The sequence below is a fragment of the Osmerus eperlanus genome, chromosome 26 (genome assembly GCF_963692335.1).
Source record: "Osmerus eperlanus chromosome 26, fOsmEpe2.1, whole genome shotgun sequence".
Taxonomy (NCBI): Eukaryota; Metazoa; Chordata; class Actinopteri; order Osmeriformes; family Osmeridae; genus Osmerus; species Osmerus eperlanus.
Window position 1 is genome coordinate 6084085 of NC_085043.1, and position 15781 is coordinate 6099865.

General features: G+C 41.7%; 1 protein-coding gene across 1 annotated transcript; it reads right to left on the reverse strand.

The window, feature by feature from the left end:
• Positions 1-12314: 12314 nt before the first annotated feature.
• On the reverse strand, positions 12315-15345 carry glulb (glutamate-ammonia ligase (glutamine synthase) b). The gene is made up of 7 exons (XM_062452569.1): positions 15187-15345; positions 14548-14724; positions 14207-14368; positions 13944-14090; positions 13727-13854; positions 13353-13552; positions 12315-13249 (listed from the first exon to the last, which is right to left on the reverse strand). The coding sequence occupies exons 2-7, from the start codon at positions 14711-14713 to the stop codon at positions 12931-12933; spliced, it is 1122 nt and encodes a 373-aa protein (XP_062308553.1). The 5' UTR covers positions 14714-14724; positions 15187-15345; the 3' UTR covers positions 12315-12930.
• Positions 15346-15781: the final 436 nt, after the last annotated feature.

The following is a 15781-nucleotide window of genomic DNA, read 5'->3' on the forward strand; positions in this document are numbered from 1 at the left end:
ACGACTAAAACAAACAAACAAACAAAAACATTAACAATTAATATAGTGGGCTGCACTGTATACGTCAGAATGTTATTCCAGACTAAACTATAAAGTATACTTTTCACATGATTCAAATGATCACATTAATTACACTGTAAGAATAAGCAATACCATGAGACAATACATTCACAATAATTACATCATTAACATGGAGAACTGTGAAATATAATGACATATCGCATTGAGAACACAATTAAGTAATGCAATCTAACTTAAAACTAAATGCATTTGGAGTAGTGTATGTAAAATATGAATGTCATTTATATTTTAGACTTTGTGGTTAAGCCACAAATCTTGTTCAGTATAAGGATTTCAATTATGTACACTCACAAATATAAGTTCTGATTTATTAGGTGCAAAGTTTATTTGGGGGTTTAATAACTTAATGCAACTAACAAAACATAGCTTTCAAGCTTTATTGATTTTAAAATACCTAAAATGGCATAATTATAATGTACCTATATACTATGGAATACATTTAGTGACTCAGTAATCCTTGCTGAGTGCATCTGTCGTGCTGCGGTACTGCAGCTGTAGCCAACTGCAAACTGACCCAAAGGCTTGTTTCATAGGCATTCAGGGGTTAGAATTAGTATGTACAATGTCGGTTTAGGATTAGGTCAGTGTATAGATAGAATGTAAGTGGCACAAAAGTCATAAATGAGAATTCAAAGTTGTAAACTTCTAAACATTATGTCAAATAAAAGTCGCTCCAAAACTGACTGCACTTTAGAAATTCGTTCTTTAACATGCTCAACGTATCCGTGGAAGGCTATTTGGATAGCTAGACGCAAGTGCATTTCGTTGCTTTTACAGCTCTTGTCATGACCCTCTGACAGCCTTTGTGGAGGAGCAACAGATTATAAATTCCAATTTCTCTAATGATCTTGTTATGCCGCTAACATCCGCAGTCAAACATATTATAGGCCTATGCCGTGTCAATTAGTGAGCTTTAGACAAAAATGACAATAAATAAACAAAGGCTAATAAGCATCTATGGATTCACCTAAAGTTAACACTAACCAGTATTCTGGATATTCATGGCTTTTAGAACGTTTCTCAGCTGAGCTTCTGTCATGCTGTCACACATGTCCCCTTACCTTCAGCAGTGTGGAGTTGACTAGTTTCCTCGACTCCGTGGCCAAATCATTACTCCCCTCCTTCAGCAATCCATGTCATTCAAGCAGATGGCTAGAATTGAATGGGCGGGGTTTCGTGTGAGTGATATGTCTAGTGGACAACAGCGTGCTTCCACGCGCACGGACGCCAGCGCTTAGCAGTTTCCTTCAGTTTCTTTCAACATATTATGACGTTAATACGGAATTCAAGTCAAAGGCATCTCTGGCTGCCGGATCACCTTTCGATCAATCAATAAATCGATCAATCCATGTATCCTGGATTGACTTAAAATTACAGTGAGGAAGACATAAATTCTCTAAGAATGATCTCTTATTTGACCGTGGATTGTTTTATTGCGTGTCTCTAGACTAGGTGTGTTTCAGAGATGGTATGTTTCAGAGATGTCTAAAGAGTTCAGTTTTCTCAAAATACACCTCGAGATTCATATCTTTATTATTTTTTTTATATTATCCTTCACTTTTATGCATAACTCATTGAATTCTAGTTTCACATACAGTTGAATAATGAGTAATGATCCACTACTGGAAACTCTTAACACCGATTAATACAATTTTATATTCGTTTTGAGAGGTGAAGGGGATGACGACAATAATGACAAGCTGATGTTATTAAGTGTTTATAGGAATAGGACATGCATGTTCATGTAGGCTTAGCAAGCTATGCAATAATGCTATCATTTAAATCATTATATTCAAGCCCAGTATCAAAATACCAATGCTACCTTATAGATTCCTTTCCTTTTGATCACCTAATAGTTTTGGCTTTTTCACAAAGTTCAAGTTGACACTGCATACAGTACATTGGAATATACCTTGCAGAGCTCTGAACTGAGTTCATGAATGTAACATGAGCTTAACAATAGTGATTTGTGAATAGAATTGCAATAGCAATTGGATGGCTTGATTACATTGCATATTTTCATCATTTCACCCACCTGAGGCTAATAGCTCCCACAAGAAAGTGTGTGTCTGCAGTGTAGATACATCGTCTGGCCAACAGGGGGCGGTAAACGTTTGTCCTTGTTGTGGCCCATGTGTAGTTTCATGTGCTGTTTTTTTTGTGAGGACACATGGCAGGGAGCAAGACCAGCCACCTCACAGTCTCAAGTTACTTTATGAAAATTGTCAGTCGTGACCTCACAGTGTCTACATTGGCTGGCCCAGGATTGCTAACTAAACCATGTTGTCAGTAGTTTAAAATAGTATGCTAATTTGTGGAATCCAAATAAGGATTGTTTTTAGAATCACATTAAGAGAAGTAGATTCATAATGTCTTGGTTTTGTTTTCCTTTATATACTTATTTTTGTATACATTCACATTATATAGGTATCCTTATACTGCAGTTAAGAGCTATTGCGGGCAACTGTATTCAAAATTACCCTTCATTCGTAGATAGAGGATAGATGGGTTGGAGTGTAGTAAGGGCCAAGTACTCTCGGGTCTTGGACAGCCTGCCATGGATAACCTTGGACGTGCTGCCATCGTGTGGTTTTGAGACCATTAAGCACTCAGAAGCACAGTGCCCAATTCATGACTTGTGTTGTGCACCCATTTTCATTGTTTACTGTAAGTAAACGACTGAAAGAGACAATGAATGAGTCAACCTGAGGCTCATTGGCCATGGCCCATTTTCGGAGGAAAAACATGTTTTGCTGCAGGCCATCACTCTTCCTCTTCGTTGGGTCTGCTGTTTCAACATACAGTAACTCCAATTCCTTGTCTGTCTCCCGGCCTGTCTGAACGTCTGGTTTTGAAACAACAAAACAGCTTTCAGGAATCTGTGCAATTTCATTATTTCAATAAGATTATTTTGATTGACCATATTCCCCCACACTACCCCAGCCAGGTGCAAATTATGAGTTTCATAAATTACACTTAAAGCACATCAAGATGTGCTTTAAGTGCAGACTTTCAGCTTTAATTTCAGGGTATTTACATCCAAATCAGGTGAACGGTGTAGGAATTACAATACATTTTATATGTGCCCCCCCCCCTTTTTAAGGGACCAAAAGTAATTGGACAATTGGCTGCTCAGCTGTTCCATGGCCAGGTGTATGTTATTCCCTCATGGGAGTTCGTTATTTCATTGACAAGGAGCAGATAAAAGGTCTAGAGTTCATTTCAAGTATGGTATTTGTGTTTGGAATCTGTTGCTGTCAACTCTCAATATGAAGTCCAAAGAGCTGTCACCATCAGTGAAGCAAGCCATCGTTAGGCTGAAAAATCAAAACAAACCTATCAGAGAGATAGCAAAAACATTAGGTGTGGCCAAATCAACTGTTTGGTACATTCTTAAAAAGAAAGAACGCACTGGTGAGCTCAGCAACACCAAAAGACCCGGAAGACCACGGAAAACAACTGTGGTGGATGACAGAAGAATTCTTTCCCTGGTGAAGAAAAACCCCTTCACAACAGTTGGCCAGATCAAGAACACTCTCCAGGAGGTAGGCGTATCTGTGTCAAAGTCAAAAATTGAGAAGACTTCACCAGAGTAAATACAGAGGGTTCACCACAAGATGTAAACCATTGGTGAGTCTCAAAAACAGGAAGACCAGATTAGAGTTTGCCAAAAAACATCTAAAAGACCCTGTACAGTTCTGGAACAACATCCTATGGACAGATGAGACCAAGATCAACTTGTACCAGAATGATGGGAAGAGAAGAGTATGGAGAAGGGAAGGAACTGCATGATCCAAAGCATACCACCTCATCAGTGAAGCATGGTGGAGGTAGTGTTATGGCGTGGGCATGTATGGAACTGGTTCCCTTGTATGTATATTTATGATGTGACTGCTGACAAAAGCAGTAGGATGAATTCTGAAGTGTTTCTGGCAATATTATCTGCTCAGATTGAGCCAAATGCTTCAGAACTCATAGGACGGGGCTTCACAGTGCAGATGGACAATGACCCGAAGCATACTGCGAAAGCAACCAAAGAGTTTTTTAAGGCAAAGAAGTGGAATGTTCTGCAATGGCCAAGTCAATCACCTGACCTAAATCCAATTGAGCATGCATTTCACTTGCTAAAGACAAAACTGAAGGGAAAATGCCCCAAGAACAAGCAGGAACTGAAGACAGTTGCAGTAGAGGCCTGGCAGAGCATCACCAGGGACGAAACCCAGCGTCTGGTGATGTCTATGGGTTCCAGACTTCAGGCTGTCATTGACTGCAAAGGATTTGCAACCAAGTATTAAAAGTGACAATTAGATTTATGATTATGTTAGTTTGTCCAATTATTTTTGGTCCCTTAAAAAGGGGGGGGCCACATATAAAATGTGTTGTAATTCCTACACCGTTCACCTGATTTGGATGTAAATACCCTGAAATTAAAGCTGAAAGTCTGTACTTAAAGCATATATTGATTGTTTCATTTCAAATACATTGTGGTGGTATACAGAGCCAAAATGATGAAAATTGTGTCAATGTCCAAATATTTATGGACCTAACTGTACCTCTATGTCATTGACCAGAGGCACTGGGAGACAATAGTATTGAAGCCTGGTAAACAATCTGCAGTACCGTTATCTAACACAAGAGGCCCCAATTGCTCCATTTATTTTACATAGACCTGCATGCTTGATCGTCAACTCATTTAAATATAGCAATGCAACCTTCATCTTGGTATCTCCTCAATTATTTTGATTACATAGTTGTGTGATTGAGCCCCGTGAAATAACGTTAATCCGCACCCCTTTATCTATATTTTGGTCGATACGGCCATGTAAGCTAATAACCCAGCTTTTCTGGGTTGTATCCAAGATGAGGACCCCTGAATCAGTCGCTCCACCTGCACCATTTTGGACTTCCCTGGTCATTGGGGTCATGGCAAATGGCCATTACTATAGGTGCACTGTTGCAGAGTGAAACAACAAAAAAACACAAACAATTTCAGGTACAAGCAAACATACAGTGATGTGCTGTACATAGAGAGCATTAACAAACTTAACTGATTATTGTGAAACAGGCCCGCTTCAGACTTGACCAGAGACACCAACAACATGGCCAGGTAGGTGGTCATTAGACAGTAATTGCAGCATTGTGTTCAAAACTTCTACTTTAAAAGGAATGCCAAGGTGCAAAACATGTTTCTAACCGGTAATTGGTGTGTATAGGTGATGCAGATTCAGCATTATTTAATTTGTCCCATGTGTAGGCCTACTTATTCTTCTCACAACCAATCGTTCAGTATCGTGTATTTATACAAGATCAACGGTGTAATATAGCCTAAGGCAAACCAACGGTACCAGTGTTAAATAACATGCAGACTCAAAGCATATCCTAAAAAGATGACTAATAAGAGCTGTTGTGTCGGAATAGAATGACGCTGTCTGTCACACGTGTGGAACCCTACAATACAACCCTACAAAAGACACTATAGTTTTACTCTCACAATAGAATTTAAAAAAACATGTATTTTGGAATGGCATTTAGACATTTCTGTAGCAATGTCAAACAGTAGGCCCTATGCGTGGCAGGGGAAGTAAATATTGGTCTCCATGTGATAATCTTTACATTGAGGGTCTCGTTGAGTAGGCAACCTTGTCCAGTTAGTCTAATACGAGTTGAGTCGAGTTTGCTATAATGACGCAAGCTTAACCGGATAATCTGTAATATTATCTGTTTGTGCTAAAAAGCTTGATTGAAACATACCAAACGTAAAATCATATGTAATTAACTGCATGTTGTTTTGTCAATAAGAAGCTGTCTAAAGCTGCCATGTGGTCACGTGATCGCAAGTCACGTGTTCGCATTGTGAGCTCCAAGCTGAACCAACATTGAAGATTTTTTTCCTCGTGTCCTGTATAATTTGGGAGATTCCTGTTGAGATGAATGAAAACAGAGTTCATTGGAATACTGTGTGTTTGTATGTCTTGAAGATCCCAACGTTTTTCTTGAAACCAGCTGCAAACAAATTGCACGTACAGAGTGACACCATGCGACTCCAAAATTCAAGCCTCCATATCTTTGCAGATTTTGAATATTTGGTATTGAATCTCCAAGCAATGTTCTGTACTTAAGCAACAGTCAATTTATGTGACAGGCATTGTGTTTCAGAGTAAACACACAAAGACCCTGCTTAATGCTGATAGGAAACATCACATAAAATCTCTCTCTCTTGGAAGTCGCTTTGGATAAAAGCGTCTGTTAAATGAATAAATGTAAATGTAAAATGCTTGAGTAAAACACTTTACAACTGGTTAGACATGAGATATATACATTCTCTAAAAAGTGCAAAGTCATTCTGTGTCTGGTTCTTGAATTCTGGAGTCATGGAGGCTCTGTCTTAATTGAGAACATATCCTGAGCTGGAATTTTCCAGTGTTCCACTTTTACTGTAGGAATGTGGAAGTTGGGATACATTGTAGGACTACTCTTTGGGTCGTTACTATACAACACTACTGTCTTACTGCAAACAGGCAACAGCCTGTGAACTAAAAAAACAGCACAATAATTTCTGGTTGTGTAGTGCTAAATAGATCTTCTTAATCATCCCATTGGCAATTTAAAAAACGTCTGAAGATTTCTGCCATGCATATGACCTGTAACCTGTTCAGGAGCTACACAGACTTGACCAAAAGACCGGTGTCGAGAAAGGGCAGGCCTTGTGTTTTGGCAAGCATTATACGTGTATACTGTAACAACATAAGCAATCTTAAGCACTTGGAATATGCTGGATGTAGACGGCAAGTAGGCTAGAACACAATCTGCCAGTTTAAACCCATTTCACAAGGCCTTTCTCAATGCAGGAACAACAGTAGGTCAACTGTGTGGTCTCAGAAACACCACAGATGAAATGAAGGACATTGTCTGGAAGATATCTGATCGCGGTGAATATCAAACATTGCTTGAATGTGTGCCGGCACATCAGCATGCAGAAGCGTCCGATTGTCAGAGATTACGAGAGTTAGCACAATGCCCAAGGGTGAGATGACGCACAGAGGAGAGAAGATGAAGTGTTTGGCGCTGTCATCTTGTCATACGCTCTCCTTGGGGGAGAGTTCAAACACGCGTGAAACAACACGCAATATGTAGGAGGAACCAACACTCCACTGGCAACCTTTTGTGGAGCCGAGTACATTGTAGCTAAGACACTGTACAAAAACTTGTCGGCGGAGTTGAACAGAGCCGAGCCCTCTCTTTAACCGGCAGACAGTGACGTCATGGATTAACGTTACAAAGAAGTTTGACCTGTTCTGCTTAATTGTTTTTCTTTCAGAAGTCTCTTGTTTCCCGCCTGCTTGCGTCACTCGAGGGAGCTTGACGTCCTGTTTTCTTATTGTTGTCTTTTTTATGAAAGAAGTAGAGCTTATGACAATAAAAACACAATCAGTACAATTAACAGTCCAGATTCTTTTACACATACAGTATGGTCTTATACAGTCGAAGGCTCATTGATACGAAACATGTGACCTCACAATGCATCCTCTTTGGTTCCATTGAGCTTTATTATTTGGTTTGTTTTTCTCAATGTGTGTACCTCTCTTGTGTTGTTCTTTGGTCAACAAAATGTGTTTGTCTTGATCAACCAAGGTCATACTTGTGGAGACTTCTTTGAGGGCAAGCTATTTGCCTGGTGAAGACTTGTGAATCAAGCTTGTCAAACATCATGTCTTTGCCAGCTGGGGTGCAAAATCGTTCTGACATCCAGAAAAAAAAGAATCTTTTTTTTTTTTTTTTTTACGTGTTTTGATCATACAATTAGAACTGAATGGAGTTCCACTGCTCGGACAACTTGTCAATCTATTCCCGAGTTTACACCCCCACAAACGGTATGCAATATCACTAGAAAGTCCAGGGTGTCCTTTCAACGAGATTTGGAGAAATGGAGCAGTACAGTTGCACATTATTAACCCACATCTGCCTCACACAATTGTTATCATGGAGAAGAGCACCACAAGTCAGGGTGTATCATCGGAATCAGTCCAACCATATATGCAAAACATAGATAGAAATGCGTGACATCTAGTTTGTAGCATCATAGTATGTCCTATGTGTTCTTTCTTTGTACTTTGTGTACCCATCGATGTTGTCCCTTGAGAAGTCAGACCTGCTGGAGAGAACAATACTTAGGGGGAGCAGAGGAGACCGTTTCATTGCACTTAGTTAAATCAGTTCATGTTTATGAACCCTATTCTTAGTCCTTCAGCCATTGACAAATCTGAGCATTTAGTTAGGAGGTGGTATACTGTGGTCACTTCAGTTGAGGGTCAAACGTGCAAGTGCTTGTAAATTGGGGGGTTGGTGACATGAGGTGGGGGTAAAAGTGAAACAGGAGGCGGTCTTTAAAAGCACCACAAAGAAGTTACTGGAAGTGAATCCAGTGGAAAAACACTGGGAACCAAAAACTTATAGCACTTTTGCTCAAGTTGTTACATGAAAAAAATTACATTTACATCTCCCCATAGTCACGTTCCCTACCAGAGCAAGTGTCTTTTCTGGGAGCAAAAAATGAACCCAGTGTTCTTTTTACGGACGTAAGTTCAGTTCAGCACAACGAAAAGGCACGGACATGCAGACAAAAAGAAAAGTACAGCACACACATGCATTGAGACTGAGAACATTTTGTTCTTATTGAGAGTAAGAAATTTGACACCAGGGATATTTAGAAAAACAGGATAAGCGAACCCCAATCCCCCCGCCCCCCGCCCCCCCTTCTGCCTGGAGAGGAGGAGGAGCTTTCAGTGCTACTGGTACAAACAGACACTAAAGCAGAAACAATACACTGCTGTGCACAAAACAAGCTCTTGCTGGAATGGTGTCACAGTTTTACCCAGTTTTACATTCCTTGAGAGTTCAAAGCTGTAGGAGAAGAATGGGTCACTCACCCAGGGCAATTTCGAACAAATATATCTAAAACGTTTGAAGGTTACGCTGATAAAAATAGGCACAAGTAACTTGGAGCAAGTTACATTTAGGCTTGACAATTCTGCAGACTCAATGCGATTTTATATTGAAAACAACATAAAACCATTGCTGGCATGTTTTTACCTCTTGGTTCTGGTTCTTCCACTTTTTTTTTTGGGGGGGGGGGTGGTTCTTTTACTTTTATTTAACAATGACCTGTGACCTATGACATCACTGGAATTAATCTATGGTGCTTGCAACATATGGGTGCAAAAAGCCTTTCGCCATGAACTTTCATGTTAAAATGATTATGCAAATTCTCATCATCCAAATACCTTTGGCACAAAATCAATTTGAATCAGGAACCTGAATACTCCCGTTCTTGTACATCTGCTTATGTTCCCTGTCAGACATACAGTACCAGTCAAAAGGTACTGTACTTGTCACAGTAAAAGGCCCTTGGGCTTCTATACCTGCCTGTTTGCACTCAGCTGTAGTTATTGTTAAACCTCGTGGACTCTGAACTTGCATACAGATGTCTTGCTTGCAGGTGACAAGTAGTATGACTCAAGGCCTTATCATTCTTCCACTGCCTGGGCCAATGTTAACAGACGTCACACAGGACTCCCTTCATGTGGCATTAACCCATTTCTCATCAGTGATCTGTACAGCTACCCCTAAGACACCAAACATGCTGCAGAGGACAATATACGATCAAATGGGAAAACAGGAGAGACAATTCAGGAATGTAAGATTTTTCTTTTGTTAGGGTTCAAGGTTAGCCAGGTTACCCATCGTTTGAGCAATAACGAATAAACAGGCCAGTGGTTCGGGGGTTGGGTACTCGGCACCCAAAGGCTGAGAGTCGGAGGTCGAAGGTCAAGCGGTTGTAAACTAAGGGAGTGGGGGACTCAAGTTGAGGATGTGGTCTCTTCCTAGCACAGGAAAACCCTCTGGAAAAGTACGTGGAAAATCACGGGGAACCTGGACTTTCTGACCCTATCCCCGGTGTGCTAAATCTTCCCACAAACAAAACAAAATGTGTACAAACTGCCCCCCCCCCCCCTCTCTCTACTTAAGACAGGGTTAGGATTGGGTAGGTAGATCAGCTGAGTGGGGAATTAGAAAGATTAGGGATGGATTTCCTCTCAGATAGAACTTGTTGGGTTTGTTGTTTCCACACAAGCTGACAAGCATGATAACAGCACAGCTGTGCTCAAACACCACTGGTGACACTCTGTACTCGACGGGAGGTTGGAGTCAAATCCGTCCCTCCCCCGAGCTGTCCTGTGATCTTTCGCCTCACCGTGACACAGCCCTGCTTTCACAGCTGCCCTAGTTCCCAACCATCAGCCACAGCACGTCACATTGGTTTTCCAAAAAATGTCCCAAAGCAGGCAGTGTTACAGGGGGGAAAAAAACGGTTGCATGGGTAACAAACAAGGCCTGGCTGTCTGTTGTTTACAATCTGTTGTCTTGAGGGTTCTGGCCCGTGCTTCCAATGTGAACCAGCAAAGTCGCATCAAGCTCTTTTTTTTTTTTTTAACATGCATTTAAAATGGATAAGATTGATTAAGCCAAGGATGGCGTCTCATTTTCTTTGAAACCCAAAGCAGCAGACTTCAATTTAAACCCCGAGAGATCTCGTTTACTGTGCGGCCCTCTTCACTCCTAAGACCTTCATAATCAGATTGCGGCTCACATGCCAAACAGTGGTTGACCATTTCCAAAAGAAATGTGCATAGGCCTGATGGTGGAGAAGTAAGGAGAGGGAAGTAAACATTTGGAGAACTTAATCGTTTCGATGAGGGAGAGCCGGTCTCTTAACAGGTCTGTCCGATTCCATTGCTGTACATGTACGTGTAAAAAGATCCCAGCTATTTGTTTTCAGGAGAACCTCATCATTCACCGTTTCGCATTATTCTAAAGGGGAGTATGTACATTTGACCTGCTTTCAGTTACATAACAGCTGGCACCCCAACCCCCGCCCCTTCGCTTCCACTCTAAGAACAAGAACAGCTTGTGTGAGCTCGGATTGTGGGTGCCATGGCAACCAAGTTGTAGCCTCCAGTTCTCACGCATGGCATGAATATTTTCTGTCCTTTTTATCTTGACCATTGTTTTTGCATCCCTCTTCATTTTGTACTTTTGAAACCCTCTGTGCGCGCACGCACACACACACACACACACACACACACACACACACACACACACACACACACACACACACACACACACACACACACACACACACACACACACACACAGAGGCATACTCCAGATCTGAATCTTTGCCTGTTGCTCTGTATGTGTCTTTATTGGTACCAGGTTAACTTGAAGGCAAGCGTGGTTTGACGGCAGCACCGACCTTAATTGCATTTCGGGCATACGCTCTGAGGAGCAGTGGTAATCAAGCATGTGATGTGCACATGACCATCTCAGACCATGCCTCTGTCCTTTCCTGACGGGCTTGATGGGAGCTCATGCAAAGAGTCCACCCAAAGGGTTGCATCCGTCTAGAGGGCTCTCGTGTCTACTGATCCCTCGTCATCTTCCATTCACGTACGGCGATTTCAAATGCCAATCAGTCTCTCATGTAAAAGCTTCTTTCACAGGAAATGCTTTCAGCTACGGGAAGCTGTCAGGACCAAGCTGAGATGTAAACACAGGAGCCCTCGTTTGTTTATTTGTTCCCAGTAACTTTCCCTTTGCCAGTTTGCCCTGAAGATGGGCACGCTCTGTCCTGTCGGCAGTAGTCTCCTGAATCTCCTGCCTGAACTTGCAGAAGCAGGAAGTGTGGGTTTAGACACCATTTCCCATAATTCCCAGTGATTTGTGTTTTCCACTACTTACAAAACATTTTAGAGTTGGTTAAGGAGAGTGAATTTGAAAAATATTACTGAGGAGGACTGATGGATGTCCCATTGGAGACTATGTAACAGTTAGGTGTGTATAAATAAGATAAGAAGTCAGATTAGTTTATGGGTTTGTGGTTAAAAGGGAACACTTTAGGACAAGTTTGGATGTCATACTGTCTTAAATGGCACAAGTGATAGGATTTGCTGCCCATGCAAGAAAACATGTTTGTGTTAGATGTTGTGCTTCGTTCTCCCCCTCAATCATGAAAGCAAGCTTTGCAACTCACATTTCACAGGATCAGTTTGCCTTGTTTTGCAGATAGATTTGGAGCACTCATATTTACCCCCTTTGTTTTCCACCACTACAAATGACTCATCTTGAGTAGTCAGAGCTAAATGTAAAAAGTAAAAAAAAAAATGAATACAAGAGTACATAATGTCAAATGTTTTAATTTCAAAAACGAAACATTGTTAAAGTTATTGCATTGTCAGAACAAACTACAGATACCATAACTGCCTCTAAACAGTAGTTGAAAATCTTTTTTCTGTTAGAACTGTGACTAATGGTCATGAAGGCATGTGCATCTGGAGTCCTCTGTGCTGCAGTGACGAGTGATCTTATCAGCACAAACTGGATTAGTGAAAATGCGGCAGTATCTTGGTTAGTTATGTTAAACCAATCACAAGAACAAGTCTAAATTAAGAAAACAAACCATCTATAAAAGGCATACATAGAAACTAAACAGTGGAACAATATGTCTGAAATAGGGATGTTGAGAATGATCAACTTTCAGTAGACTATATACGCTATAGATATTTAAAATGGTAAGGACTGTACAACGTGCACAAAGGAATGAATGACTACATCAAGTATTCTCCTCTTTAGGTCAAGTAAAACTCTAAAAAAAAAGAAAAAAAAAAGGACAATACAATCCATACATGCTGAAGCCTTACAATATACAGGGTGTCTAAAAAAAAAAAAGACTGGCCTGGACAGTAATGGGAACATGACGCTTTAGAAGGTGGAAGAGGATTCCGCCCAAGTTCATGAGCCGTACTCGGTGGACTCGTCGCCCTCCTCAGCCAGCAGACACGTGCGTACCAACGCCTCCGTGACGGCGTACGGGTCGCAGTTGGCGGACGGTCGGCGATCCTCGAAGTAGCCCTTCTTCTCCTGGCCCACGGTGCGGGGGATGCGGATGCTAGCGCCGCGGTTGGCTACGCCCGCCGAGAACTCGTGGATGTTGGACGTCTCGTGATGACCCGTCAAGCGCCGGGCATTGTCCAGACCCCCTTTGGGGTCGTACGCCCTGATGTGATGGTTGTGTCTCTTCCCGAGCCTCTCTATCGAGTCCTCGATGGCTCTGTATCCAAGGAGAAAATGGTTAACCCAAAAGTTCAAATAAACAACACAGAAATGGATAGCGATCGGCAACAACAACAAAAAAATACATGAACAGTGCTCACTTCAACCCTCCCTCATCCCGCATCTCCTTGGTGCTAAAATTTGTATGGCAGCCAGCGCCGTTCCAGTTTCCAGGAATGGGCTTGGGGTCGAATGAGGCGACTACTCCAAAGTCCTCACAGACGCGGTGCAGGATGAAGCGAGCGATCCACAAATGGTCCCCCATGTTAATGCCTTCAGAAGGCCCTACCTGGAACTCCCACTGCAAGGAAACGGGGAACATACACAAATGTAAGAGTGGTGCAGCCCACACGTACTGAGAATGCCTATCAAAAACCCAGCGTCGGATCAAAGCAACTGCATGGGGCTCGCTAAATACATCCGACAGTTCCCCTTGCTAAGATTTAACCATAGAAATTCCACCACAATACAGTACCTGAGCTGGCATGACTTCAGCGTTGGTGCCGCAGATCTCCACCCCTGCGTAGAGGCAGGCTCTGTAGTGGGCCTCCACGATGTCTCTTCCATAGGCCTTGTCCGCTCCGACCCCACAATAATACGGCCCTGTTGCGTGACACATCATTAGGAGTTAGGCACGAGTCAAGTTGCACAGGTTATACAACCTTCAACCGCCTTAACTTTGGTGAACGTACCCTGGGGCCCAGGGAAGCCGTTGGAGGGCCAGCCGAAAGGATGCCCGTCGGTGCCCAGGATGGTGTACTCCTGTTCCATACCAAACCATGGGTGTTGGTTTTCAACCATCGTCATGATCTTTTTACAGGACAGACGGAGGTTGGTTTCTGAGAAGTCACGTAAACATGTCATTAGTCTAAACCCTTACGTCAAACACACCAAATGCCGACCACACCGAATGGAATTATAGATTTGCGAAGAACTATGCTAGATTTCTTCTCACCAGCAGGTTTACGGTTGTATTTCAGCACTTCACACAGAACAAGTTTGTTTGGGTCTTTTCTGAAGGGATCTCTGAACATGACCACAGGGATCAGGTACATGTCACTGTTGGAGCCTTCTGATTGGTAGGTACTGGAGCCATCAAAGTTCCACTCTGGGAGATCTGCAAAATAGAGACGTCCATGACTCCTTTTCTCATAGCTCCAACTCAACACTGATTGATGTTAACATTATACATTACTGTCACGTTAACACTGTTAAATGTAATAAGAGATTCGTATTGTATACGGTCCAATCACCACGGAGATAGAAAAGGCATCCAGGCTGGTGATCCAATCGTACCTTCAATGGTTTTGGGTTCAGAATCCAAAGTTCTAGTTTTGCAGCGTAGTCCCTCTCCAGATCCGTCGATCCAGATGTACATGGCTTGAACCTTGTCACCCTGAGGAAGGTCCATATACTGCTGCTTGACAGCTTTACTCAATTGGGCACTGGATGAAGTAGCCATTTTGACAGAATCTGAAAGATATTTGCCAAATGCTGAGTGGTTCTCTCTCTTTGGTACCATTTCATCTGTCATTTTTTCAAGGCAAGTCGTTGTCACATGAAAGGATACCAGGAAGCTATGATTAAACATTTACACTAAGTGACCGGTAGATATAAAACAGAATCGAATCTAAACGCGAAACGTATCAATTCACAACATTGCTGTTGACGATGTTGTAACACGTAGTGATAATGTATAATTGGTTTTCAATAACACGGTGCCTGGCATCTGTCAACATCTCATCTTAAACGGAGGCAAAATGGAAAAAAAACATAAGATTACAGCAAGGTAACATTGAGTAAAGTAAACAATCAACAAACGATCAAAAAAGAACATAACAGCGAAGTAACTTCGCTGTTATAGGCGAATAGGCGAATAATATAATAAAACCAACAGCAATATTGCTTCAAATAGTAAATCAGTTTGATATTTACCCAGTGTAAGATCAAGACGAAGAAATGTATAAAACTGACACAGCTCGTAGTTCTTTCGCAAACAAGATAGCAGTGATATTGTCTTCCATTCCCTTTTCTTTAGAATATTCACAAAGGCGGATTTATAAAGTGGGGTGCAGATCCCTCCGTCTCTGATTGGCCAAAAAGAAACGTGATCCGTTCGTGTTCAGGTGATGGAGAACTCATGGGTTGGTCCAGGACCGTGAGGAGTTTTACTGTGTCAGCGTAGCCTGCCCCCAATTTACATGGACATATTGTTACTGCCTGTGTTTTTGTGTTACAAAACACACTTAACCCCGCACTCGACTGTTGTATTAAGTAATGTATGAACATTTCTGAAAACTAATAGTGTGGGATATATATATATATAAAAAAAAAATGTTTTAACCCTGTATTGCATAGTGTTGCTTCAGGGTAACATACTCTTTTCCCCCCAGTATGACAAACTTACAAAACAGTCACCAATTAAAAATGCTCTTTGTAAAAGAGAGAAAGTAAAGGAAACCGATAGTGTGCTTACATTTGATCACATGACCTGTCCCTCCTTTTTTTTTAAACCCCTTTCCTTAACTAC